The sequence below is a fragment of the Hipposideros armiger genome, unplaced genomic scaffold (assembly GCF_001890085.2).
Source record: "Hipposideros armiger isolate ML-2016 unplaced genomic scaffold, ASM189008v1 scaffold_264, whole genome shotgun sequence".
Classification (NCBI taxonomy): Eukaryota; Metazoa; Chordata; class Mammalia; order Chiroptera; family Hipposideridae; genus Hipposideros; species Hipposideros armiger.
The window spans coordinates 708,813-735,249 of record NW_017731614.1 but is presented as its reverse complement, the minus strand read 5'-3'; the positions used below and the strand labels follow the sequence as shown (position 1 = coordinate 735,249).

Below are 26,437 nucleotides of genomic sequence, written 5' to 3'. Positions count from 1 at the left end.
CACCATGGCACATCCAGCAGCATCCCTGGCCTCCAGCCACTAGGTGCCAGTAGCAACCCCTTTTACCCCACGCAGCTGTGAGAATTAAAGATGACTCCAGACATTGCCAGGCCTTGGAGGCACAATGGTCTCCAACTGAGGACCGCAGCTCTAGATACTCTAAGTGAAAATGTCTAACATGGCTAGAATTCAATCCACACAGGAGCATGTTTGAAAAGCTTTCCTGCTCCAGGTCTCAGGACCCTGGCTGGCCAGGTGCAGGCAAGAGTACAGGCTTCAGGAAAGCTGACCTCTGGATGGGAACGCCAGGATTCTGGACTGGGCTCACTGGTGAGTGGCCATGAAGAACAATGCCAGATGCAAACTACTGGGAAGCAGGAGTTCACCTGTAATCCCCAAGGCAATGGCCGCTGATGCCGATCACTGGGCAGCTGACATCTGACTGGCCCCTTCACCCAGCCTCTGCTCAAGTGCAACCCAGACACTTCCTTGCAACTTTCCCCATAGGACCTTCTTAAGGGAAAACCCTAACGTGTATGAAATATTGCTTTAAAGGTATTTCAAAGCAACTGCCACTGATTTTTTTTTCACTCACAGAAATAATGTCGCTTTATTCCCTGGAGGTGCAGTGTATTTGCGCTGCCCACAGTTTGGGCAGATCAGCCAGGGCAGACCCTGGCTCCCAGAGTCAGTCAGTCAGCTCCAAAGTCATCTGCCAGAAAGTGGACATCCCCCCAATGGTCTCGCTGCAGTTCAAGTTTTTCCTGGGGCTTCTTTCTTCTCCCACATTGCTGGCACAGCCCCACCTCTGCCCTAGCAGCACATGAAATAATACCCAGCCAGCATCCAGGTTGCTGGGAGACCCAAATGCACTGGAAGGTGTCAGTCCTCAAGGCTCAACGGTCTCAATTATTCAGGAGTGGCTCTTGGGATAAAGCATGTGCTCTGCCTTTGTGCCGACACAAAAGCGTCCCCAGTAGTCACTCTCTTTGTGCTTGTGCAACTGAGCTGAAGGGAAGAATGAATTGTGCTGGACTCCAGTTAGATTTCTTGAACAGAATAATTGGTCTCCAAGGCAAGTCCAGGGAATTCTGTTTTGTGGGATGGTTCATTGCCCAGTCCTGCCTGAATGTAATCTTGTGCCCTCTGCAGCTCTCCTCTAGTTTAGACTGTGGGATGTCAGCACAGGTCAGCCAGGCACAGGGAAGACAACATAAACCTCAGGGTCGTAGCAGCCCAGCTCCCACCCCAGGGCTACTACTCGCACGACAGCCGCGACAGGAGGACACACAGGGGCAGCACTGGGCCTGCCTCAGGCCCACTTCCTTTCTTCCAAGGAGACCAGTATCCAAGTGAATCAGTTGCCTTGCTCCCACCTCCAGCGAGCTCCACCACCCCACTGACACCTCCAGTCCAGTCACCTGAAACTACTCTGGACCACAGGTGTTTCCATGGCCAAACTCCATTGTGGCCCATCCACACTATACAAATACACTCACAGGAAGAATGAGAAGGAAGAAAATACTTTTTAAGAAGGAACCAATGAAGTGATGGTCAATATGGAACTAGGGGTCATACCTATCAATTCCACACCTGGATTTCATACCCATTAATTCATCCCAGAAACAAAATACAGAAAGCATCACAACACAGAGAGTAGGGCCCACGTGTGAAAATAAACCCACTTATGGCCTATTCACCTATGAGCTGTAATAACCACCCTAAAATCCAGGTGTCCACACAGTCAACGAGGTCCCTGGAGAGACAGTCATCTCTGCTCACGTTTCTAGAACCTGATCTCACCCCCAGAAATGAACTCTAGGTGAAATGGGGTCAACCTACTTTACACGTATCACTAGATTTTCCAGGACAGTCCCAAATAATAGCTGCCCAAATGAACATGCACACACACACTCTCACACACTCAAGTAGAACAGGAAAAGGTGCTCAAATCTTCCATGTCAATCCTTTGTGAAGCTTGGAATTCAGTCATACTTTATAGGAGAGAGCAATCTCCTTTAGACAAATAGTCAAGAGACAAAATGGGTGGGGAAAAAAAGCCAGAACATTCTACCTGCCTGGTTTTCACGTTTGCCTCTGGACGAAGAGCAATAAATACACATCCAGCTCAGGAAGCAGGAAGCAGGAAGAGAACTAGGTGGGTGGCAGGGCAGGAAGGAGCCTGTATGCCCTAGCTTAGTGACCACGGGAACAATGACCCATGACCAGGAGGCCTCTGAGATTGATGGGATGAGCAGGACCAATTATAACAATGGAACGATGGGCAGTCCTGGGACTATGGCACACGCATGCGTGTGTGCTCACCTTCCCTACGCACACCCAGGGCTGGCTCCTGTCTGCCCCAGCTGGCCCACAGCCTGTCCCACTTCCAACTAGGAGTGCTCTGGCTGAGCCCTACTGCTATCAGCCTTGAACACAAGTGACTTCCCCCCTCACCACGTACTCTCACCCATGACACTCAAGACTCCTCAAACCAAAGGTCTGGGTTTTAAGAGTCATCTCTATCTGTGGCCACAAGTTCTTCAAAAATTCCAGACTCCCAAATGGAAGCCCAAATGAGAGCACACAGCTGCTGTGCTCACAGACGATGAAGAGGCAGTCACAAGGAAGAAGACTGCTGAAGGCTGGAGACGGCGAATAGTGGAAGAGGACACTCACCATCTCATCCAGGGCGTAACGCAGGAGGCCGTGCTCGTAGAGGATGAAGAATCGCCGCTGCCATTTCTGCAAAAGAGCACAGAGTGGGGCTTAGGAGGGTTCTGGCCCCATCCCCACCTGCTAAGCCACAGTGTCTGGCAGACCTGTAGCTAAACAACACCAGCTCCACAGCTTCCATTTCTGGGGCAGATGGCAGGAAAAGCGGGACCCGAGGCTGGACAAACAGTGATTTGTTACTCAGGACTAGACCAGGGGAGAGGCCCCAACCACCAGTGTGTCTGCACACGAGTTACTGAGATTTAACAAAAGGCTGGTTTATTTTAATTGGCAGGCTCCTCAGGAGTGGAGATGTCTTAGTTAGCTTTTTGTATTCTTCATGCACCTAGCACAGAGCTTATCACATAGTATGTGTCAGTATTGATTTGATGAATTATCTGACATGATATGGAATAACCTAAGAATGCCAAGCATTGATTCCCCACCTCGAAATACCTCTAGGAAACTGCTGTAATAGGTTGTTCCAATGGTCCACAGGGAATGGGAGACAGGGGAAAGACAGCAGGCTCTAGTATTCACTGAGAAGTGAGCTTTAAAAAAAATCAAAATGAACAGGAGTGAGGTCAGTGGGAACAAGCCTGATGTCTAGGGAATTCCGACTGGCAGAGTGCCCCCTCTACTCTCCACCGAAGGCCAGGCACTGGGTACAAAGGGGGTCCAATGGCGCTGACAGTGGAGTAAAAAGGACCACGGGGTGGGGGGGTGCCTTCCTCATGAGCATCCATGACCTATCTTCAACATTTCAGAAAGCCCAACAAAATTCATACTTTTATTGGCAATAAGGCCAAAAGAACTAACAAAACCATCATGCCTCTTTGCTTTGGGCCAGAATGATACCGTTTATAGTAACGATTTTCCCATTGGAAGCTGGGAATGGCAATTCTGTATGACCTAAATATAAACGGAAGGGGAACTGCTCCCTGGTTACCGCAGGCGCCAGAATGAACAGTGTACCCGCCTGGGTGGCAGGAGCAGGACGCTCAGATGGGATTACAAAGAAGACCTGGAGAACACTGGTTCCACGCTGGGTGTTCAGGCGGAAATTCTCCACGAGAAACATTTCCAAGGCTCCTATCTGTAGTCCTTAAAGACAAAATCCATTGTAGAAGGAATTCCAAAGAACCCAGACACAATGAGGTCTGTGGGACACCAGGACCCTCACCCAAGAGTGTAGCATTCGGGCAGGGGGAGCAGAGACCGAGAGGCAGGTCAGAGTCTCTCCAGGGGAGCAGAGGACAAGAAGGGGACAGAGCTGGAAAATGTATGGGGTACAGGCGGCAGCAACTGGAAAAGAGTTTTAACTGGAGTCAAATCCAAAGGAGCTCCCTGGTAGAGGAATAAGCCACTGGTCAGGGACAAAGCTGGTTTGACCATCTGGCTGCACCAGCAGGGACCTGCCCTGGGCCGGGGTGTCTAGGCCAGAAGGAGCAAAAGCAAAGTTGGACCCCAAGGCCCTCACCGCTTCACTAGCACTTATTTGCTGAACCCCTCGCTGGGGAGGGAGGGAGGAGATGAAATGTGAAGAAGGGGGAAGGAAGGAGCTGCAGAGGCAGGGACCTGGCACTGAAGGAACTGGGAGCCTAACTGGCATAATGCAAACATTTGCTGAAATGCCCTTTCGCCTTTTCCATTTAACTATTGGGTTGTCGGAAAAGTCATGACACATGTTTGCAACAGATGGCACTTGTTCATTTTTGGAAGTACTATAGTCATTCGCATCTATGTTATTGTTATGTCATTTGACAGCTGACAGTTCTAGCTTCATTCTAAAAAAAAATTGAGTGATTTGGTTGAATTTTGGAGATTTTACAACAAGCTGAAGATGTAAGGCCAAACTGTGCATTTTTGCCATATTTTACTGTTTTACTTCCATAAAGGGAAGAACACGTCAAGCTTGTGAAAAGCTGCATAAAGTTTACGGTGACAATGCTCTACAAGAAAGTCAGTGCCAACGATGATTCATGAAATTCCGTGCTGGTGATTTTGATCTCAGCGATGCTCCTTGGTCAGGGAAGCCCACTGGGATTGATGATGACAAAATAAAGGCATTGATCGAGTCAAACCCACGTTACACGACACGAGAGATTGCAGAAACATTGAACATCCATCATTCAAGTGTTCACAACCACCTGAAGAAGCTGGGATCGAAGCAAGTTCGATACTTGGGTTCCGCATGAACTCAAAAAAGTTCATTTGACGGAGCGTATAAACATCTGCAATATACTCATTAAACGTGAGAAAAATGATCCTTTTTTGAAACGACTGATAACTGGTGATGAGAAGTGGATTGTTTACAACAATGTGGTGTGCAAACGGTCTTGGTCCCAACGTGATGATTTGCCTCAAGCGACATCAAAAGCAGACATTCATCAGAGGAAGGTTACACTCTCAGTTTGGTGGGATTTTAAAGGTGTTGTGTTTTCCGAGCTCCTACCAAGGAACCAAGCAATCAATTCAAATGTGTACTGTGGGCTATTGGACAGTTTGAAGGAATCCATCCATCATCCAGGAACGTCCAGAGCTTGTTAATTGTAAAGGAGTTGTGCTCCATTGCGACAACGCGAGACCACATACAAGTTTGATCACCCATCAAAAATTATTGGAGCTTGGATGGGATGTGATGCCACACCCACCACGCTCGTCTGACCATGCGCCGTCAGACTTCCACTTGTTTCGCTCTCTTCAAAACTCCTGGCGTGGTGTAACATTCAATTCTGATGAGGCTGTAAATCAGCACCTTGTTCAGTTTTTTGCAAATAAAGACAGGCTTTCTATGAACGAGAAATTATGAAGCTCACTGAAAGACGGCAAAAGGTTATCGAACAAAACGGGCAGTTACCATTGATTGATCTTTGTTCTTTATATAAATAAATGACCTTTGAAAAACATAAGACAAAATACGTCATGACTTTTCCGACAACCCATTATTTCTAGAGTCAAGCTGACCCATGGAAGAGGCGGCACCATGTGAGCGCTTTTCATTCTGAAGGGATCACCAGGTTTAACCATGTGTAACTGAGACTTTTCCTGTGGGACCTACGAGTTTGCCAAATGGGGATTCTCTGCTGACTCTGCCATCCCAGGAGCCACTGTCAACCCCCATGTCCCTCTTCACTCTGTCTGCCTTAATTGGGCCCCTCTCCGGTCCCTCCCACCCAGGACTTCACTCTGATTCCCTTACCCGAGACCGGTGCACTGGGTTGTCGAAGTCGGTCCCATCTGGAGCCAGGAGCAGCCAGCCACCATAAATGGGTTTCGCCTGGAGGAGAAAAGGGCAGGTGGTCAGTGGCCTTGGATCAGAGAGAGAACAGGTTCAACGGTCAAGTTAATGACAAGCACTTGCTGGAAACAGAAGTCACCTCTGCTTAGCACACTCCACACATCTCACTCCCCAGCCACAGGCCAAGTCTCCAAAACAGATGTTTTGAGATCAAAAGGCTCATTGGAAATGTGTGTCTCTGCTATGGAGCACCAAACCCAGCAGGAATCTGAGAAACTGTAGAGTACAGGAACTCCTAAAAAACAGATGCCTCCCTCAAGCTCCTGAAGAAGCCGCCCAGAAGAGAAAAAAATGGTGTTTTCTTCAGCAATCATGAGAGTGTCCATGTGTGCCAGGCACTAGGTATATCATGTGAGCACCCCAGTCCAAAGCGCTCATCCTGACGGAGAAGCAACACTGCTTTTGTGATCACAACTAGTACCGGCCAAAGAAGCATCAAACCACTGGCCATATGACTTGGGCTGAAAACCCTGAGTTTCAAGTCTCCCGTTTGAAAGGTGGGGGTAGATAATAATTATATCTACGCCTCATGAAATTCACGTGAGGATTGATGATGTAATGCAAGGAAAACAGCACAGGGATGGAAAACAGCACAGCTACTGTGGAAACCAGTCTGGCAGTTCCTCAAAAGACTCAACAGAGAGTTCCATACAACCCCAAAATTCACTCCGAGGTTTATACACCCAAGAAAACTGAAAACAGGCGCTCCAATAAAAACCTGGACATGAATGTTCACAGCACCACTATTCACAATCACCAAAAAGTAGAACCAACCCCAATGCCCATCAGCTGACGGTAGGTAAACAAAGCGTGGAGTAGCCACACCATGGATTATTACACAGCAATAAAGAGGCACGAAGTACTGACACACGCTGCAGCATGCATGAACCTGGAAGATATTATTTTTTTTATTAGTTTCAGGTGTACAAAGCAACATGATAGTTAGACGTTTACAGCACTCACAAAGCGATAACCCCCCTCGCCCAGAACCCTGAAGACATTATGCTGAGAGAAGACAGACACATAAGAACAAACACTGTATGACTCCACTTCCGTGAAATGTGCATAATAGGTTAAGTCCATAGAAACAGAAATCATCTAGATTAGTGGTGGCCAGGACATGGAGGAAGTGAGAAGGGGAGTAATTTCTAACAGGTACAGACGGGGTTTCTTTATAGGACGATGAAAACCTGAAATTACTGGGTTGTCGGAAAAGTCATGACATATTTTTTCTCTGTTTTTCATTGCAAAACTGAGTCATGACTTTTCCGACAACCCAACAGATGGTGGAGATGATTGCATGACCTTGTGAATATGCTAAAAACTACTGAACTGTACACTTCAAAAGGGTAAATTTTATGGTATGTGAATAATATCACAAAAAATTATATGAGAAAAAAACACTGAGCACAGTGTTTGGCCTCTAAATGCTTAATAAGTGTTAGCTATTATTACATGCACATTTTTATATTTTAAGAGTCCCCCTCAGCTGAGACCTAGGCAACAGGAGCTCAACATGAGCTAAGAGATGAGACAGACACTCTGGCCCTGTCTCCCTTTCAGCCACACCCAGCTGGTGAGAAGGGGTTGGAAAAGCCACAACCAGGCCACTCTGCCTACCACCCTTTGGAGGGCAGTAACACAAATTAAAACCCAACACTCTGCCTGCTGTTTAAACACAAGGACTGTTCTCTGAATAAGTCTTAGGGATCCTCCTAACATGCTTTTTATTTAACACTCTCCAAAGTGGGAGGCCCTATCAAACCACCTCATTTTATAGCTATGGAATCTGTGACTCAGAGAGGGATGGTCATTTGCCAGAGGTCACACAGCATCCCAGTGAGCCAAGGACACTCTTTTCTTGGCTTCTGCAGGGTCCGTAAGGCCCCCAGAAGCAGCACTGGCTTTTCCCTGTGAACGTGAATAGAGAAGAGCAGGTTGGGCACGGGGTCTGGAGTAGGCTGAAGAAAGGAAGGGAGAGGCTGGCTTTGATGAAACATGCGTGCTGGAGTGCATGCTGGCAGGGAACCAGGGGTTAGAGTGACACAATCCAAGAGGGCCATGACCTGGGTACATGGAATGAAATTCTGCTTGGGAAAGCAGAAGCAAAGAGAGTTGAGGTCTTTTTTCTCAGCAAACACCAGCGGCCCCCAGACATTCCCCAGGCAGCAAGCACACTTGGCCTCTCTCCCGCACCACTCAGGGATGTGTACACTTGGCAGACTCCGTGAAGCCCACACACAGGATGGAGAGGTCAGCGTTGGAGCAGGTATCCTGAGCCAGGTGAATCCCCACTTCGCCTCTCAGCCAGCCTATAGAATCGGGTTAGATCACGTCACATCTCCTCCATTTCTGTCTAGCTTTGACTGAACACCAGTCTCCTAGTCTCTGGCTGCAGGGCTTTGGGGCAACTTCACATGATCAGCTCTATCCACCTGACCTTTCCTCAAAAGGGGCAGTGGGAGAACTGAGGGACTGGCACAAGATCTCACCCCAGCCCATCGGTGTCATTATTCACTCAACAAACATGTATTCAGACCTACTGTGTGCACGGCCCCATGTGCTATACACCAGGGAGCCTATCAGAACCCACTTGCTTGGCCATGCCTTCCTTCTACAGATCACCCCAAAGGGGACCCTTTCAGGCATACAGGTTGTCCTGAAAGGTGGGATGGCCTGGCCAACGGAGGGCACAGGGCAAGAAACAAGTGCTCTGGGAGGAGGATCAGGCTGGGAAGCAAGTAACATTCCATCAAGAGCATTCACCAAGGCAAATCCACAGTAACAGAAGGCATTAGTGGTTGCCTAGGGCCAGAGAATGGAAGGATTGGGGGGTGACAGCTAAGGGGTACAGGGTTTCTTTCTGGGATAATGAAAATGTTCTAAAATTGATTGTGGTGATAGTTGCACACCTCTGGAAATATACTGAAAATCATCAAATTATACACTTTAAGTGAGTCAACTATACGGTATATGACTGTTGTCTCAATAAAGCTGTTAAAAAAAATCATTTACCAAGCCGTGTGTCAGACAATGGGGAAGCAGAGATCAATAAGAAATTGCTCCTATCTTCATGGATTCACAGCCTGAAAGAAATGTAATCTAATGAATCCTTACCTAAGGAAGCCATAGCTGGGTCGGGGTCGGGATGGGGGCAGGGCCACCATGTAAATTTTCAAGTGAATGCTCCCCCAGTGAGATTCTGAAAATTTCATTCAAAGAGACAGAGACAAAGGTTTCACAGGGCAATACCCCAGTCCACTGGCTTGTAGGAAAAGAGGTGAGATGTGCCAGACACAGAGGCCAGAGGGGAAGCAAGAGGCAGTGGGCACAGGCCTGACAGTAGGGGGCAGAGCAAGAAAGGGGTGACTTGGTGCTTACAGCCAGATGACAAGAACCTCAAGGGGTCCACTGTGCAACTCCAGGGTCGCTGGGAGACAGCACTGCCATCCACGTGAGCAAATGGGAGAGCAGAAAGGGCCAGGGTAGAGGTGAGGACCCCATACACACACACAGACACAGGAGGGTGGCCTGGGGTGGAGAGGAATCTGGGCACAGGCGCAGCTAAAGCAAAAGTGCAGAGCTCAAACAAACGCAGGAATGGCTGCATTCGCGGGGCCGCTTCTAACAGTGCAAAGCAGCTCATGCTGCTTCCCTCCTTCAGGCTCTTCAGCGCCTCTTACTGAGAACACCATACTCTGTAACCCCGCCCACAAGCCCAAAAAGCAGGCACCAGGATACTCCACTCTCAGAGCTTCCTTGTGAGGAAACTCACCTGGCGACCCGCCCAGGAAGTGCTGCAGCCTCTCCCGCTATTTCTCAGACTGTCTAAAAATGTCAGCAGCAGACCCAGCCATGTTGGTAAGTCCAGAAGTGCCCAGCAGAGCTGCTGTCCCCACAGGACTAGAGGCTCACAAGCAGTTTTGTAAGGCAGCAGTCCTCCCTCTCAATCCTCACCTTCTGTTGAGGCCTCACCCCAGGAGGCCTCTTCTTGAGAACCTATAACAACCTGAAAGGCAGACTTTGAAACAGACAACCCAAGAAAGCTGGCACAGGGGAGTGCACTCTAGAAACTCTTAGTGGCATGCTAGTTTTGTTTTCTGGCTGGGTTTCTTTTGTTGTTGTTGTTTTCCAGGGGGTGGGGGATATAAAAGAAGCAGGAACCTGTTCTCAATACTAAGGATCCAAGCTGAGCTATGAGGACCCAAAGGATGGGACTGAGTTCTGCTTGAGGCAGGCCACCCTGGAGAAAGCACACTGGGCTAAGCCCCATGGAAAAGCTCCCACATGAAAGCATCCCCTGACCTGCTTCCCTTCCAGTTCATTTCAGCCTTCCCTCACACACCCAATGAAGCAGAGGTGGCTAGTTAGGTCTGAGTGGAATCCTCAACCCAAAACCCCTCTAAAAATGGTTCCCTGAAACTTCTGCTTCCTGGAATATGGAATTTTCCCTATTCTTCCTAAGTACAAATAAAACCCTGGACATTGTATAGAAGACAAACCTAAGAAGACTCTGAAAGCTAGAAAGACAAAGGCAGATGGGCTGGGGACCTCGGGACCCAAGAAATGACAGGGAAGTAGGTACATACTCTGGGTTTTCTTTTTGCCTCACTGTCCCAGACTGGAGGCTGGAGGAGCAGGCAACCTGGAAGTGCCAGTGGACACAAACAAAAGTACCCCCAAATAAAAGCCTGCTCTCTCTAGCCAAAGAGCCAGGAGAGGGACAGCCTGGCAAGAGAGAGAGAGCTCTTAGACAATAACCACCTTACTCCACTCAGACACCATAGAAAAGATGCAGCCCCACCCCCACCATGCCAGCAAAGGCTAGACTTCCACCTTGCCAGCTAAGAGGCACCCCAGCATCCCTGCCAGGGAGGTCAGGTGTGGAGCTGGGACTTTCATCCCCATCCAGCAGTAACACCTCTCCCTCCCCCTGCTGGGGCTGTGTCAAAGGGGGACATGTGGGGAGTTGAACTCCCACTCCACCCCACAGTGATGAAGAATCTCCTGCATGAGGTGTCAAATAGAGGCCAAGTAGGGAGACTGCACTTCCACCTCCACCTAAACGTACAAGACAGCAGCTCCCCGCCCCCCCCAAGCAGTGTCAGAAAAACACCAACAGAAAGAGAAGGGTCAAATACAGTCCAGAGTCATCTAACATATCATGATTATGTCCAGGTTTCAATCGAAATGACAATACCATGAATCGGGACAGTTGCAAACTGAATGAGCAAAAACATTTGACAGAGGCCAACACCAAGGTAGACATGTCAGAATTATCTGGAGACAATTTTAAAGCAGCCATGCTATTAATAAAATGCTTCAACAGAAATTATGAACATACTTGGAATAAATAAAAACACAGGAAGCCTCAGCAAAGAAACAGGAGATGTAAGAAACAAAGGGAATTTTTGAAACTGAAAAATACAATGACTAAAATAAGAAGCTCGATAGATGGGCCAACAGCAGAATGATGGGAACCAAAGGAAGAATCAGTGAACTGGAAGATAAAACAATACAAACTACCCAACCAGAAAACAGACTAGGAAAATAAATAAGAGAAGAAAAGAGTCTTAGAGAGCTGCGGGGCTATAACAAAAGGTCTAACATTTGTGTCATCAGAGTCCCAGAAGGAAGGAGGAAGATAGGGAAGAAAAAGCACTCAAAGAAAAGCATGGCTGAAAACTTCCCAAATTTGGCAAGAGTGACAACCTATAAATTCAAGAAGCTGAGTGATCCAAAGGGTAAATCCAAAGAAATCCACACCAAGACACATCAAAATTAAATTTCTGAAAACTAAAGACAAAGAAAAAATATTGAAAGTAGCCAGACAAAAACAACAGCTATAGATAGAAGAAAACCAAATATAATGACAGTGGATTTCTAATCAGGAACCACAAAGGCCTGAGGAAAGTGGCACAATATTTTTCAGATGCTGAAAGAAAACAACTATCAACCCAGAAACCTATACCTACTGAAATATCCTTTGGAATAAAAGAGAAATCGAGATATTCTCAGATGAAGGAAAACTAAGAGAATTTGTTGGCAAACCTACACTAAAGAAGTGGCTAAAGTTAGTTTTCTAAACAAAAGAAATTGTAAAAGAAAACTTGGACCATAATAAAGAAAACAAGAACACACTGAGCAAAAATACATGAAATCAGGCTTTCCTTACCTTGAGTTTTCCAGATTATGTTTGACAATTGAGGCAAAAATTATAACATTGTCTAATGTGGTTCTAAATTATGTAGAGGAAATACTTGAGATATCTGCATAGGAAAGGATAAAGGGATGGAAAGGGAGAAACTCCCTTTAATTGAACTGATAAAATGATACCACCAGTAGACTGTGATAAGTTATATACATATATATACACACAAATACACACACATACATATATGTATATATATTACATTATATATATTAATTATATATACATATGTATGTATATATAATGTAATGCCTAGAGCAAGCACTAAAAAAACTTTATTGAAAAAATATCACTTTTTTAAAGGGCCGGCCGAGTGGCTCAGTTGGTTAAGAGCTCGCTCAAGAGTTTGAGCTCTGAGCAACAGCGGTTCGAGTCCAGCCCGAGCTGAGCAGCCGCTGAGCTGCCAACAGGTAGCAGGATGGCTCAGCTAGGAAAAAAAAAAAAAAAAAAAGAAAAAATATCACTTTTTAAAAAGTCATCAAATTTATCATAAAAAAATGAAATTAAAAAAAGTTCAAGCAGGAAGATAAATAAAAATCAAAGAGAACAAACAGGAAACAAAAAATAATTATGGCCTAACATATCAATAATTATATTAAATGTAAATGGTCTAAATACACCAGTTACAAGACAAGAGGCTGACAAAGTGGACTTTAAACAATGACCCAACTATACAATACCTACAAGAAACTAACAGGCAGGTTGAAAATAAAAGAATGGGAAAGGTACATTATGCAAATATTAATCAAAGGAGAGCAGAGTTGCTGTATTAACATCAGATAAAGCAAACTTCAAAATAAAGAAAATGACCAGAGTCAGAAAGAAACACTATATAATAATAAAATGGTCAAGTCACCAAGAAGACAAAGCAATCCTATATGTATATGCACCAAACAACAGAGCTGCAAAGTAATATGAAGCAGAACCAGATATTAACAGAATTGAAAGACGTAAAAAAATCCACAAAGCTGGAGACTTCAACAACCCTCTCAACAATTGATAGAATAACTAGACAGAAAATCAACAACGATACAGAAGAAATCAACAACACCATCAGCCAACAGAATTTAATTGATAGTTATCAGAACAGTCTGCCAAACAACAGCAGAATACCACCAACCCCCCCTTTTTTTTAAGTGCCCACAGAACATTTACCATGATAGGTCATACCCTGGGCCATAAAACAAACCTCAATAGATTCAAAGAATTGAAATCATAAAGTATGTTCTCTGAACACAATGAAACCAAATGAGATATTAATAACAGGAAAATCTCCAAATATTTGGTAACTAAACAATACACTTCTAAATAACCCATGGGTGAAAAAGGAAATATCAAAAAAAATTATAAAAGAGAATAAGAACATATCAACATTTGTGGGCCACAACTACAGCAGTCCTGAGGGAATGTTATAGCACTAAAATGCTTAGATTAGAAAAGAGCAGAGTGAAAGACTAAATGTTTCCCCTCTAAGATCAGGAACTAGGCAATGATGCCCACTCTGACCTCTTATTCAACATGGTGTGAGAATTTTTAGCCAGTGCAGTGAGGCAAAGCAAAGAAATAGAAATCACACAGATCGGAAAGAAGAAATAAAATATTTACAGATGACATACAGTTTATGTAGAAAATCACAAGGAAATCTATTGAAGAAACACCTAGAACTAGTGAATTCAACAAGGTTGCAGGATATAAGATTGGTATGCAAAAATCAATTCTATTTCTATAGACTAGCAATGAATAAGTGGACACCAAAATTAAAAATACAAGACCATTTACAATTGCTTTTTAAAAATTAAATACTTAGGTGCAAACCTGACAAAGCATGCACAGGATTTGCATGCTGAAAACTACACAACACTGATGAAAGAAACCAAAGATCTAAGTAAATAGACAGACATATTGTGTTCATAGATTAGAAGATTCTAAGACGTTAATTCTCCCCAGATTGATATACAGGTTTAATGCAATTACTACCAAAGCTCAGCAAGACATTTTGTAGATATAGACAAGATTATTCTAAAATGCATATGGAAAGGCAAAAGAGCTAGAATAGGTTTTTTTTTAATTAAAAAAGAATGAAGAGGGAGGAATCCATCTACACGATTACAAGATTTATTATATATCTGCAGTAATCGAGACTGTGTGGTATCAGTGGCAGTTAAACACATCAGATCAATGGAACAGAAAAGAGATCCCAGAACTAGACCCACACAAATATGCCCAAACTTCATTTTTGACAAAGGTGCTAAAGCAACTGAATGGAGGAGAGAAAGTCTTTCAACAAAGGGTGCTGGAGCAACTGGACATCCACAAGCAAAAAGTAAATAAATAAACCACAACCTTATACAAAAATTAACTCAAAATGGAATATAAACTTAAATTAGCAAATTAGACTTCATAAAATCTTTTGCTCTACAAGAGACCCTCTTAGGAGGGTGAAAAGATAAGCCAGAGTAGGATAAAATATTTGCAAACCAAATATCTAACAAAGGACTAGTATCTAGAATATAGAAAGCCCTTTCCAAACTTAATAGTAAAAGAACAATCCAATTAGAACCCGGGCAAAAGACATGAAGAGATATTTCACATCACTGAATGTGAAAATATACTCAAGGCAAATAAGCACACGAAAAGATGTTCAATATCATTAGCCATGAGGGAAATGCAAATTAAAACAACGCAAGATATTAGTACGCACCTATAAGAATGACTTAAATTAAAAAAACAAAACAAAATGGTGATACCACCAAATGCTGGCAAGGCTGTGAAGAAAGTACTGCTGACCCTTGAACAATATAGGTTTGAACTGCACAGGTGCACTTATACAAAGATTTTTTTCCATAAACACCTGTACTGTTTTCAGTCTACAGGTGGGTATCCTTGGATGTGTTGATCTCTGTTTTTTTACACAAGGGACTTGAGCATCCTCAAACTCTGGTAGCCACAGAGGAGGGTGGGGGGTGTCCTAGAGCATATCCCCCATGGGTGATACTTAAGAACAATTGCGGATTTTCAACTGCACTGGATGGGAGTCAGTGCCCCTAACCCCTGAATTGTTCAAGGGTCAACTGCACATAACTCATGCACTGCTGGGGGTAATGTAAAATGGTACAGCCACTCTGGGAATCAGTTTGGTGGTTTCCTAAAAAACTAAACATTCAACTAACATACAATCCAGCAACGTGTATTCCAAGATGTTTCCTTATTCCAGAAAAATGAAAGCTTACATTCACACAAAACGGTATACAAATGGTTACAGCAGCTTTATCACAATAGCCCAAAACTGGAAGCGACACAGATGTCCTTCAATGGGCGAGTGGTTAAACAAACTGGTACGTGACACCACGGAATACTAGTCAGCAATAAAAAGGAACAGACTATTGACACACCGGGTTCCATGCTGTATGATTCCATCAACGTAACATTCCTGAAAGGTGGAATTCATAGACATGGAGACCAGATCTGTGGCTGTCGGGAGTGAAGGAGTCAGGAGAGGTTGGGGGGGGGGGGTCGACGACAGCAGGTGCGGCTGTGAGGGCTCCTGCCAGGAGGGAAGTGCCTGTATCTTGTCTGCATCAATGGCAGACAAGATGACAGTATCCTGGCTGTGACACTGGACTGTCATTTTACAAGTTACCACTGAGGGAAACTGGGTGAAGGATACACGGGATTCTTGCTGCATGGGAAGCTATAATTATCTCAAAATTAAAAAGTTTAATAAAAAAAAATCAAACTTGTAACTTCCCGGATACTCCCTTCACCCACACACAGGGGTAACACTGGAAGGTCAACCTGCTATAGCCCCAGAGCCAGAGACTCAGCCAAGAAGGCCTCTGCAGCTAGCTGCGGTCCACTGGGATTGTCCCCAGGCAGGGCTGCCTCCATTGCCCTCGGCTGCACTGCAAGAGCTCTCCTGGCCTTTCCAACAGCTTCTGCTGGAGGTCACGTGCATGCACACGCACGTATCCTCTGTCAGGCCTGCCTACTTGACCACAGAGAGCTTCTCTGGTCCCGTGTCTCCTCATCCAACTCTTCAGGCAGATCTGGCTTGCATCAAGGTTGCCCAACTGCCTCAACGCAGGCCAAGCAGGCGGGCCGCAGGCCGGGGAGGGAGCAGACGTCCTGGTCTGCTTCTCACAGCGTTATCAAGCTGCCACACTTGATGCTTCCCAGAAACATGCAGGCCTCTGGAACCAGCCACCTAATCCCAGCCTGCTCCAAGGGGCCTACATCACACACTTGGTTCTCAGCTCCATGTGGCCTGTCTGTGGCTTAAAGGCAGGGATGGGGGAGTCAGTGAATGATTTCTAACAGGTGGTTAACCCCACTTTTCCTGTCCCCTTGGATTCACCCACCTGCAGAGCACATGGCAGACAGAGGCAACCAGACACATCACACAGTACAGTACCAAAGAGGGGAGACCCAAAACCATCAATGCGAAAAGGGCCCCACCCTTCCCACCTCCCTGGTATCATCCTGAAGTCTCTCTACCATCTGGTGCCCTCTCACCTTCCAAAGCTCACCTCCACATACAAACACCTTCTACCCCACGGAACAGGGCAATTCACTGTCCCCTCTGCACCCTCAAAATCCAACGCTCCCTTCACATATAGTAACCAACTCAAAGCCAACTGTTTACTGTAAGATGGTACTGTGGCCACAGTCGCCATTAATCCAAGGCACTCCCACCTCCTCCATCTCTGAACTGCTGTTACACTTACACCTACCAGGGAAACGAAAAATATGTGTCAGGCCTCTGAGCTTTGCACAAGCAGTTCTCTGTGTGGAGGGCTCTTTACCCCTCCTGCTGGCAGCTCCCTGCTCATCCTCCCAGGCCCATCTCCCAACCCTCAGCCGTCTAGATGTTTCTTTTCCAGCACCTTAGCTCACTGCGGACAGGAATCTCACCTTCATCTAGTGAAGTGCCCACTATAAAGCAGGGCTCTGGTGATGAAACGAAAAAGCAAATACATGAATGAATCAGTGTACACACACTGAGTCACCACCACACAGCTGAGAACTGAACTGCTCCCTAACTGTTTTCCAAATACTGTGGGGAAGGCCTTCCCAGCCACGACCTGGGCGAGCCCGGCCCACACCTCTGAATTCCACTCGGAGCTCCCAGGTCCCTAGGAGTAATGGTCAGCACCTGACACTGAGAGGCAACCAGCATGCTGAAGAGCCAGCAGACAGGCTGAACTTCAACTTGACCTCTCCCTTCTCTGAATCCAATCCCATCACACCACCATGAGCGCCCACGCTGGCAAAGACAAAAGGCAGACGCACTGTGGGAAAGCTGGCACTCCCAGAGAGCAGCAGTGTGACCACAGGCGGCAAGAACAATGACGTTTCCATGTTCCTGCCCCAGGAACCCACAGCCAGAAACTGAGCCTAAAGAAATAACACAGAGAGAAGCAAAAAGTTCCACTCATGCAGGTGGAACTCAATGTCCAACAAGGAAACAGCTAAATGAATGCTAATTTATCAACTCACTAAAATATTACCCAGCCATTAATTATAAATAATTCAAGAAAACCTCCTGAGTGCGCCCCACAGGGCTCCACCGAGCCAGTGCTTCCTGCACAGAGCCGGGGGAGCAGCGTCCTCTGGAGGTGTTCAGCAGTTTCCCCAGAAGCAGCTCTAAAGCTGGAATCCCTCAAGGCAGCAGAGATAAAAACCTGAGGTGCACACAGTTCCTCCCCTGAGGGGTCTCAGGCTAGTGAAGACCAGCCATGTGAACAAACAAACAGGGCAGGACGTGGAAATGTGGTCTGTTTATAAAATGTGTAAGGATGGAGAAAGATTGGGAGTCAGCAAGAAAATGTTGACTGTTGGGATCATGAACAAGTCTTGGATTTTTTTGTTTAATTTTACTGCTTTTTGTAAAGTAATGCTACTGTACAGCACCTTATACTCCACTATCCACCAACTGGCATGGTCTAACAGCTATAAGTAGTTAGTATAAACACCTGGCCTGGGAACCAGGAGGCCCAAGTTCAAGCTCTGGTTCCATGACTGACTTAGTGGTTGTGTGGCCCAGCACAAGACATTATTTCTGTGAATCTCATCATCTACAATAATAGAGAAATACACATATCTTTCCATATCATTCTTAAAAAATTACATCAAATATACACTGGGTCACAGTATCTCAGAATCCATGCACACAGCTAGTGCTCAAACCAAACTGGGGGCAGGGTTTGGGGACTGGCAGTGTTCAGGGGAGTGAGCCCCACAGTGGACGCAGTGAGCAAGGGGTCCCAGAACAGTGTGATGGGCAGGACTGCAGAGGCCAACGCAGAGGAACCCCAGGGCTCCTTACTGAGAATAGGGGCAGAGAGCGCAAACCCGACAGGCTACCTCACACCAGGCTGAACGCCTGAATTCCAAGCAGAAGAACAGTCCCCATGAAAGGTAGTCAAGAGGAAAAGACCCACACAGTCCTGAAGAAGGATCCATACCTGTAGGGACCAGTATCCCAGCTCTGGGGAGATTCCTGGGGCAAAGATCTCTGGGCCAAAGGTGGGGTTAGGGAGCTGCACTCCAGCCATAAGTAGGAGGCAAATGGCCCTGTGGTAGAGGGTTCATTGAAAGATCCACAAGCAGAATTTGTGTAAATCACAGCTAATATATCTTCTATGGTTTTAAGGTTGGTTCCTTACCCTTTTCTTTTTTCCAGAAGAGTTTCTCTTTAGAAATGCTTCCACACTCATAGCAAACAGCCTGTTTAATATTTTCTACATTCCAATTCCAAAAGAAGAAACGGTGCCTAGGTAGCAGCCGTCTGGCCATCTTTATAAGCTTGTAAATCATAGGTGACGTCAAGGTCACCTATCTTTTCTGGGACATTCCGATGTAAATCAGTAAAAGGAGATGTGAGCACATGTCGAAGTCCAGTCTCAGGTCGTACCCCTGCCAAGACCACCCAGATGGACCAGATAGCTCTAAGCCCAAGCACACTGTGAAGTCTGTCAGTGGAGCCACATGCCCATCTGCCTGACCCACACTGGAAGTCAGCATGTACCTTGACCACACCCAATAGGGCCTCGGGCCCAAAGAAACTGGGACTTTTCTTTCAGAGCAAACCTGCCACGGCCAATCAGCATTGGCCATCACTGCAGACCCCTCGAGAGATCTTACACAAACTCATCCCCACAATGCCACGTAGACCAAAGAGTGCTGACACTCCTTTCTCAGACTCATCCAGGGATTCTCAAGCCCCGGAGAATACATCTTGTTGGCCATTCCGTTCTGGACCCAAACTATATTCCTCAATGCGGGCACCGTCTGCTAGCACGAGCTTCCAGGGCCTGTCACCTGCCCCCCAAAATCAGCAGAGAACAATCAGCCAATACGAAAATACTCATAATTGTGCCACAGCCTGTGCCAGTGACTCAACATGATCAGGGCCCAGGGCCATGTGACTTGGGTGAAAAGTCCAGGCTCCTGAGTGAGAAAGGCTGGGCTGCTACCCACCAGCTGGCAGGAAGCATCAGTTACGTGGCCTAGAGGACACACACTCCATCGAAGTGAGCACACTGGGAAGTCTGTTTCAAATGCCCCTGGGTTTCCTCTTAGTCACATTTGTCCTGCACCCCACTGTTAACCAAACTAACACCCACGGTTTATGAGGCCCCAGGTACTTCACATCACTCTTCAATCTTCACAACAATTCTATGAGGTATGTACCATTACTATTTCCATTGTACATACAAGGAAACTGAAGTGCACAGAAAGATTAAGATGTAGCATCTAAGGCTACAGAGGTAGGGTGTGCCCATGGCCACCTGGCTCCATATCTGGCCCTTAACTACTCAACACGGCTTCTCCTCATCAGTGAGTCACTCCCGAAGGTGAGGGCTGGTGACCTCGCAGCAGGAATCACGTTCCCAAGTGGGGTATTCTCTTGGGTGGTCTAGTCCTAACCAGCGTACCACTCAGAGCCTCCAACTTAAAGTCACCAGCTGCATTAGCTCCTAACAAGAAAGTCCTTTGAAGCTTTGAAGCCAGGCACTGACTTCTCCTCTCCAGCAATGAAAGTCCTAGATGGCATCTTCTTCCAATAAAAGGCTGTTTTGTCTACACTGAAAATCTGTTGTGTAGTGTAGCCACCTTCATTAATTATCTTAGCTAGATCTCCTGGATAACTTGCTGCAGCTTCTCCATCGGCACTTGCTGCTTCACTTGCACTTTTATGTTATGGAGACGGCTTCTTTCCTTAAACCTCATGAACCAACCTCTGCTAGCTTTAAACTTTTCTTCTGCAGCGTTCTCACCTCTCTCAGTCTTCACAGAATTGAAGAGTATATGGCCTTGCCCTGGATTAGGCTTTGGCTTAAGGGAGTTTTGTGGCTGGTTAGATCTTCTATCCAGATCACTAAAACTTTCTCCAATCAATAAGCAATAGGGCTCTTTCATTTTCTTATGTGTTCACTGGAAGAGCACCTTTAATTTCCTTCAAGAACTTTTCCTTTGCATTCACAACTTGGCTAACTGATTGGCTCAAGAGGCCTAGCTTTCGGCCTATCTTGGCTTCAACATGCCTTCTCACTAGGCTTCGTAATCTCTAGCTTTTGATTTACAGTGCGAGACCACTGACTTTCACCTGAGCTCTTAGAGGCCTGTGTAGGGTTATTAATTGGCCTAATTACAATATTGTGCCTCAGGGAATAGGGAAGCCAGAGGAGTGGTGGGGAACGGCCAGTCAGTGGAGTAGTCAGAATACACACAATATTTGCTATCTTATATGGACACAGTTCATGGCACCCCAAAGCAATTACAATAGTAACAGCACTGGTCACAGATCACCATACAAATATGATGATGATGATGATGATGATGATGATGCTGCTGCTAATGATGATTGAAATATTGTGAGAATTACCAAAATGTGACACAGAGACACTAAGTGAGCAAATGCCACTGGAAAAACGGCACCAATAGATGTGCTCGATGCAGGGTTGCAACAAACCTTCAATTTGTAAATAAACCGTAGTACTGTATCTGTGAAGCACAATGAAATGAGGTATGCCTATAACAGTTTGGCAAAATGTGAATTATGAGCACAAACCAAAAATGAGGTGGGGGTAATAACTGTTTGGGGGTATTTTTGTAACGACTTTTTTGAGGTATGATTGACATACCATACAACTCACCCATTTAAAGTGTACAGTTCAAGGGCCGCCAAGTGGCGCGTTGGTTAACAGCTGGCTTGGGACGCCAGAGGGCCCCAGTTCGGATCCCACATATGAGGGCCAGTGACACTGCCCTCCACAGCCAACATGCTGAACAACAGCTCAACCTGGAGCTGGGTTGCTGTGAGTTGCTGGCGACAGCGTAGGGTGCAGCCCCTGTGGCAGTGAGTTGCCATGGGCTATCGTGTGTAGCCAGCAGCCCCTGTGAGCGGCCGTCCAGAAGCCGGCGACTGATCTGCCTCGCCCGGGGAAGAGCACAATGATGGTGCCAACTTGGGCCAGTGAAGCAACGTCCTCCACAACTAGACTGAAGGACAAAAGGACAGCAACTTGTCTGTTTCCCTCCCCAATTCCCCAGTAAAATCTTTAAAAAAAATAAAAAATAAAGTGTACCATTCAATAATTTGTGCATACATCACAACAATCAATTTTAGAACATTTAATCACCTCAAAAAGAAACCCTGTACTCTCTTGCTATCACTTCCCAAACCTTCTGTCCCCCACCCCCACCCCAACCCCTGGCAATCACTACCCTACTTTCTATCTCTTCAGAGTTGCCTCCTCCAGACATTTTATATGAATTAAATCAGACCTATGTGGTCTCTTGCAACAACTGGCTTTTCCATGTAGGATAATGTTTTCAAGGTTCATCCATGTTGTAGCATGTGCCAATATTTCATTCTTTTTTATGGCCAAACAATATTCCATTGCACAAATGTGCCATCATTTTGTCTATCCATTCTCCACTTGCTGGACATTGGGGTTGCTACCTTTTGGAGACTGTTAACATTTGTGTATATGTTTGGTAACTGTTTTTAAACCTCCTTTAAGAGAAACCAAAGAAGTAAACACCACCATCAATGTCAAGTTTGGACAATTAGCTCCTCAAAAGCCAAAATAGGAAAAAGCGTTGCAGGGGGTGTTGGAAAGGAAGGGGAGGCCCTGAGAGGTTCCATATAAGCAGACTAGGGTGGGGCAGCTCCAGCCACCCAGACCAGGCTCAAGCTGAAAACCTGTTAAAGGAAACCTCCACAGGCCTTTCCACAAAGATTTCCCCAGCAATGAGGATGTGGAAGGGCTGAAGAGGCTCCTAGGAGCGTGAGCAGGGAAGGGAGAAAGGAGCAGGGAAACTGTTGTAACAGAAATGGTCGTATAACTAAAAGACCCAAGTCTATGGGTGGGGATAACTCTGATTAACATTGAAGGTATGAAAATTCCTGTCCAGCCACCAAATCCAAGGGCCAGGGCCCAAGGAGTATTTTAATCCCAAATAGAAGAGGCAATTTTCCTGAGCAGATTCTGAAGGTTGATCCAAGCTCCCCCCAAAAAATAAATAAATAAATCCCATTGTGTCACTTGAGACCTCTCCGAGATTCTCTTGAATCTGCTTCCTGTCCACATGTTTAGAGGGAGCAGGACTCAACCATCACTTCTAGACCAAGGAAAACCTCCCTCTCCACCCTGACTTCCGACCCTAGTCCCAACCCTGTATCTCCAGGGAGAGGAGCACTCCACCTGGCCACTGCCAGGCCTCTTACTCTTGTGTCTAAACACCAAGCTCCAGATCAGGAATTGGGATGGGGTTTGGAAATTATAAAGCACTGCCCAGGTAACAGATGAAAAGACCAGGGTTGTCCTGCCTGCCCCAGTCTGTTAATCCTCAGCTGCCTCTAGCTCCCCTCATGGGCGACCCAGCGGCTATGTCGCTGCTCCAGTCGCCATCCTAAAACACCCCAGTCATCTTTGACCCCTCCTTTCTGAGAGCTACAGAGCACAGTGGTGAAGCAAATAAGCAAAGTGACTTTCCTTTCCGAGTCTCAGACTCCTATCTGCGCAGTCAGGAGCTACTGTTTTCACGTGGAGTCCCTACCACATGCTGTGCACCTTATGAGCACTTCACTATTCCTCAGAGAGCCCTTGGTGGCAAGAAGACTGGGTGAGGTACTGGCTGCCAGAGAAAGTAGGCACTCATCCACAGTGGCCCCCTTGTCACCTTCTGTCCATCCCGTGTCTGACACCTCATTCCGAGGGAGGGCTGCCTTGGGTGTCTGCCCAGATTCTACACGTGCATCAGCTCCATGATGACAGGCATCTTCACTGCTGCTCCTATCAAGGCATTTGGGGCCTTCATGAAAAAGGTCCAACTTGAGCTAAACCAACGGTTCTCAACGGTGGCAGTTGCTTAGGCCCTTTCCGGAGCTGTGAGCCAAAAGTATTTGTAGAAAAATACTCGGTCATCATTTGCCTTTTTCACTCTCATTCTTTCACTGATGAATAGTAGGGTTTTCCGGAGGCTACATGACATGATAACACAAAGATCGAATACAAAAGATACGAGAATCCAGCTGTCTTTCATTATGAAAGATGTTACAGAGATATTTGCAAAAAAGCTAAAACAACATGGCTCTTCTCAGCAACATCTTTTTTGTTTTGGAAAAGTTATTTTTCAGAATACAACTGTTATTTACATAAACATGTAACAAGTTTTTTTAAATGAATTAAGAAATATTTTTAAATTTCTCAGTTTTAATTTCTAATACAGTAAATACTATGGATGTAGCACACATAAATGAAAGCCCTTTGAGGGCCTCGACAATCAAGAACATACAAGGGTCCTGAGAAAAAAAAGTCTGAGACCCACTGACCTAGCCAACCATCCCACCCCCACAGCAGCAGGTCCTCAGATCATAATCGACCTGTCCTGCCCCCACAACACTCCTGCTTCTCTCAGGGTTCTGCTCGCAGTGTCGCCCCAAGCTGGTTACACTTGTCTGGCTCTCTGTCAGCCCAAACACCAATGGGCCTTCAGGTCCATCTCCAGGTTCCCACTCAGAGTCCTTCTTCCCAGCAGCACTACCTTAGAAGGCTGCATCTCACACCAGACTTGCTCCCAGCAGTTGCATCACAGTCCATCTAGAAATGAACAGATTCCTCCACCCCACTGGGCAGGGAAACCTTCCTCTCAACAAGGCAAACCTCTGCCATGGAGAGGAGGGCCAAGAGGCTGAACCCCACACAGGCAATGCCTGCTTGTGGGTCCCCTGCCCTGGATCCCAGCCACTAAGAGGCTGAAACACTAAGTCCCCTTGAGTGTTCCCAGGCAATACTGTACATATATTGTACATATATGCCACTCATGCATTTTTGTATGCATCATTATTTCATTATATTAAAAAGATTAACATAAGGGTTAGAGTAAACCAGTGGTTTTCAAACAGTGAAGCTGCCCAGAGGCAGAGCACAGGTGGGGCAGGGGCTGGTGTGGGCCACACCTCCCAGCCTTCACATATGTGAGCTCCACATTGTTTCAAGGGCTCCCCTTTCTACAGATGGAGAAATCAAGTTTGAAAATTGGTAACAGAGTGGCGAATGGGCCACTTACGGTTTTTTACCTCTCTCAACACCAAGATCCTTTGGAAGACCTATCAGGCCCCATGGCCCTGTCACCAGCACTCCTCCACGCATCTTACCACCTGGAATAAACTAGTGTCCCCCATGTTGTCTGGCCTTCAAGTCCCAGGCCTCTCAGCACCTTTCCCAACAATGTTAAAGCCCGGCTTAGCTCCTTCTTGGAAGCTCAGCTGACCTTCAACTTAGACAGAAAGAGAAGAAAAGAGGAGATGAAGCTCAGAGTGGCTTGGTCACCCCAGCACGTACCACAGCCCCCTCTGCCACCACCTCAAAGCTGCACACAAGTGCTTGCAACCCTGAGGCTTGCCCTGGGCCCGAGTTCTCCATCTGGGACTCCTCCACAGGAGGAGAACTGGGCTTTGGGGAGCATCATCCAGGTTCCACCATCCCCTGCAGTACTACCCCCACTGTCCTCCCACCCGACGGTCTCCAGTGCTAACATCTGGCTTGATGCACTGATTCGAAACGCAGCACACTAACAGAATTACCCCCAAGACCCAGCAATTCCACGTCAGGTCTCTACCTAGAGTTGACAGTAGGTATTGAACAAAAATGTGCTCATGGCACCACTACTCACAACAGACAAAAGGTGGAAAAAGCCCAAATGTCCATCAACAGATGAACATAAACAAAATGTGTATGCCAAAATAAGGGAATATTATTCAGCCATAAAAAAGCAATGAAATACTGATTCATGCTACCACATGATTAAACTCTAAAAAGAAACTGTGCAACAATGGATACATATATCAATTCATCACCTTGTACACTCTAAATATATTTAATTTTATGAGTTATACCTTTAAACCTCAATAAAATTTTCTTTAAAAGAAAAAAGTAATACAAAAAGTAAAAAGACACTGTGCAAGAAGCCAGACAAAAGGTCATATATTTTATGATTCCATTTTGAAGAAATTTCCAGAATAAGTAAATCCATAGTAATAAAATGTTTTAAACTACAGAGTTCTGATGTTTGGACAACATCGTAAATGTGCTAAATTCAAGTGAACTGTATACTTTAAATTGGTTAATTTTATGTTATGTAAATTTTACCTTAAAAAACCCCAAAAAACAAAAAACCCACACAGAGCTCACTAGATCCCAGACACAGAGATATGGGCACACAGCTGGTGGCCCCCTCATCGTTCTTCCCCTCCCACTCCCCAACTCAGCTGCCCACTCACCCCACACACATCCCTGCAAGCCCAACTCATCGGGGCTCCTCCCTGGCCTCCAGCAGCTGGAGGAAGAGGAGAAAGGGACATTTTTAAAAGCCTCTCCCCTGTTTGATCTTGACAAAGGGCTCATGACCGTGGGATTTTTGGAACATGATGCTATTCGTGGCAAAGGGAATGCGTGGGGACAAATTTCTGGGGCAACAGCTTTGCAGGAAAGAGTCACACCCTTTCCCACAAAAAGCAGTGCTTCCCTTTAAAAAACAGGTAGGACAGGAGAGTGCAACAGAAAGGGGAAAAAAAAAGAGACAGGAAATCTAAATAAGTTCAGCCCAAGCCTCATCCTCCAACCACACCCTTCCCAGCACATACACACCCTTCTGGCAGGACAGCCCCTCGCCCCTGGACATGAGGGTCCAAGGGCCAC

General features: G+C 46.1%; 1 protein-coding gene across 15 annotated transcripts in view; it reads right to left on the bottom strand.

Moving 5' to 3' along the window:
- MPRIP (myosin phosphatase Rho interacting protein) overlaps nucleotides 1-26,437 on the bottom strand; it is a 140,875-nt gene that overhangs the window by 103,427 nt on the left and 11,011 nt on the right. For all 15 annotated transcript variants that reach the window (XM_019656658.1, XM_019656649.1, XM_019656647.1 and 12 more), the window contains exons 2-3: nucleotides 5,918-5,995; nucleotides 2,680-2,745 (exon numbers count right to left, since the gene is read on the bottom strand). In XM_019656658.1, coding sequence (XP_019512203.1) covers nucleotides 2,680-2,745; nucleotides 5,918-5,995 — 144 coding nt within the window. The remainder of the gene's footprint in view (nucleotides 1-2,679; nucleotides 2,746-5,917; nucleotides 5,996-26,437) is intronic.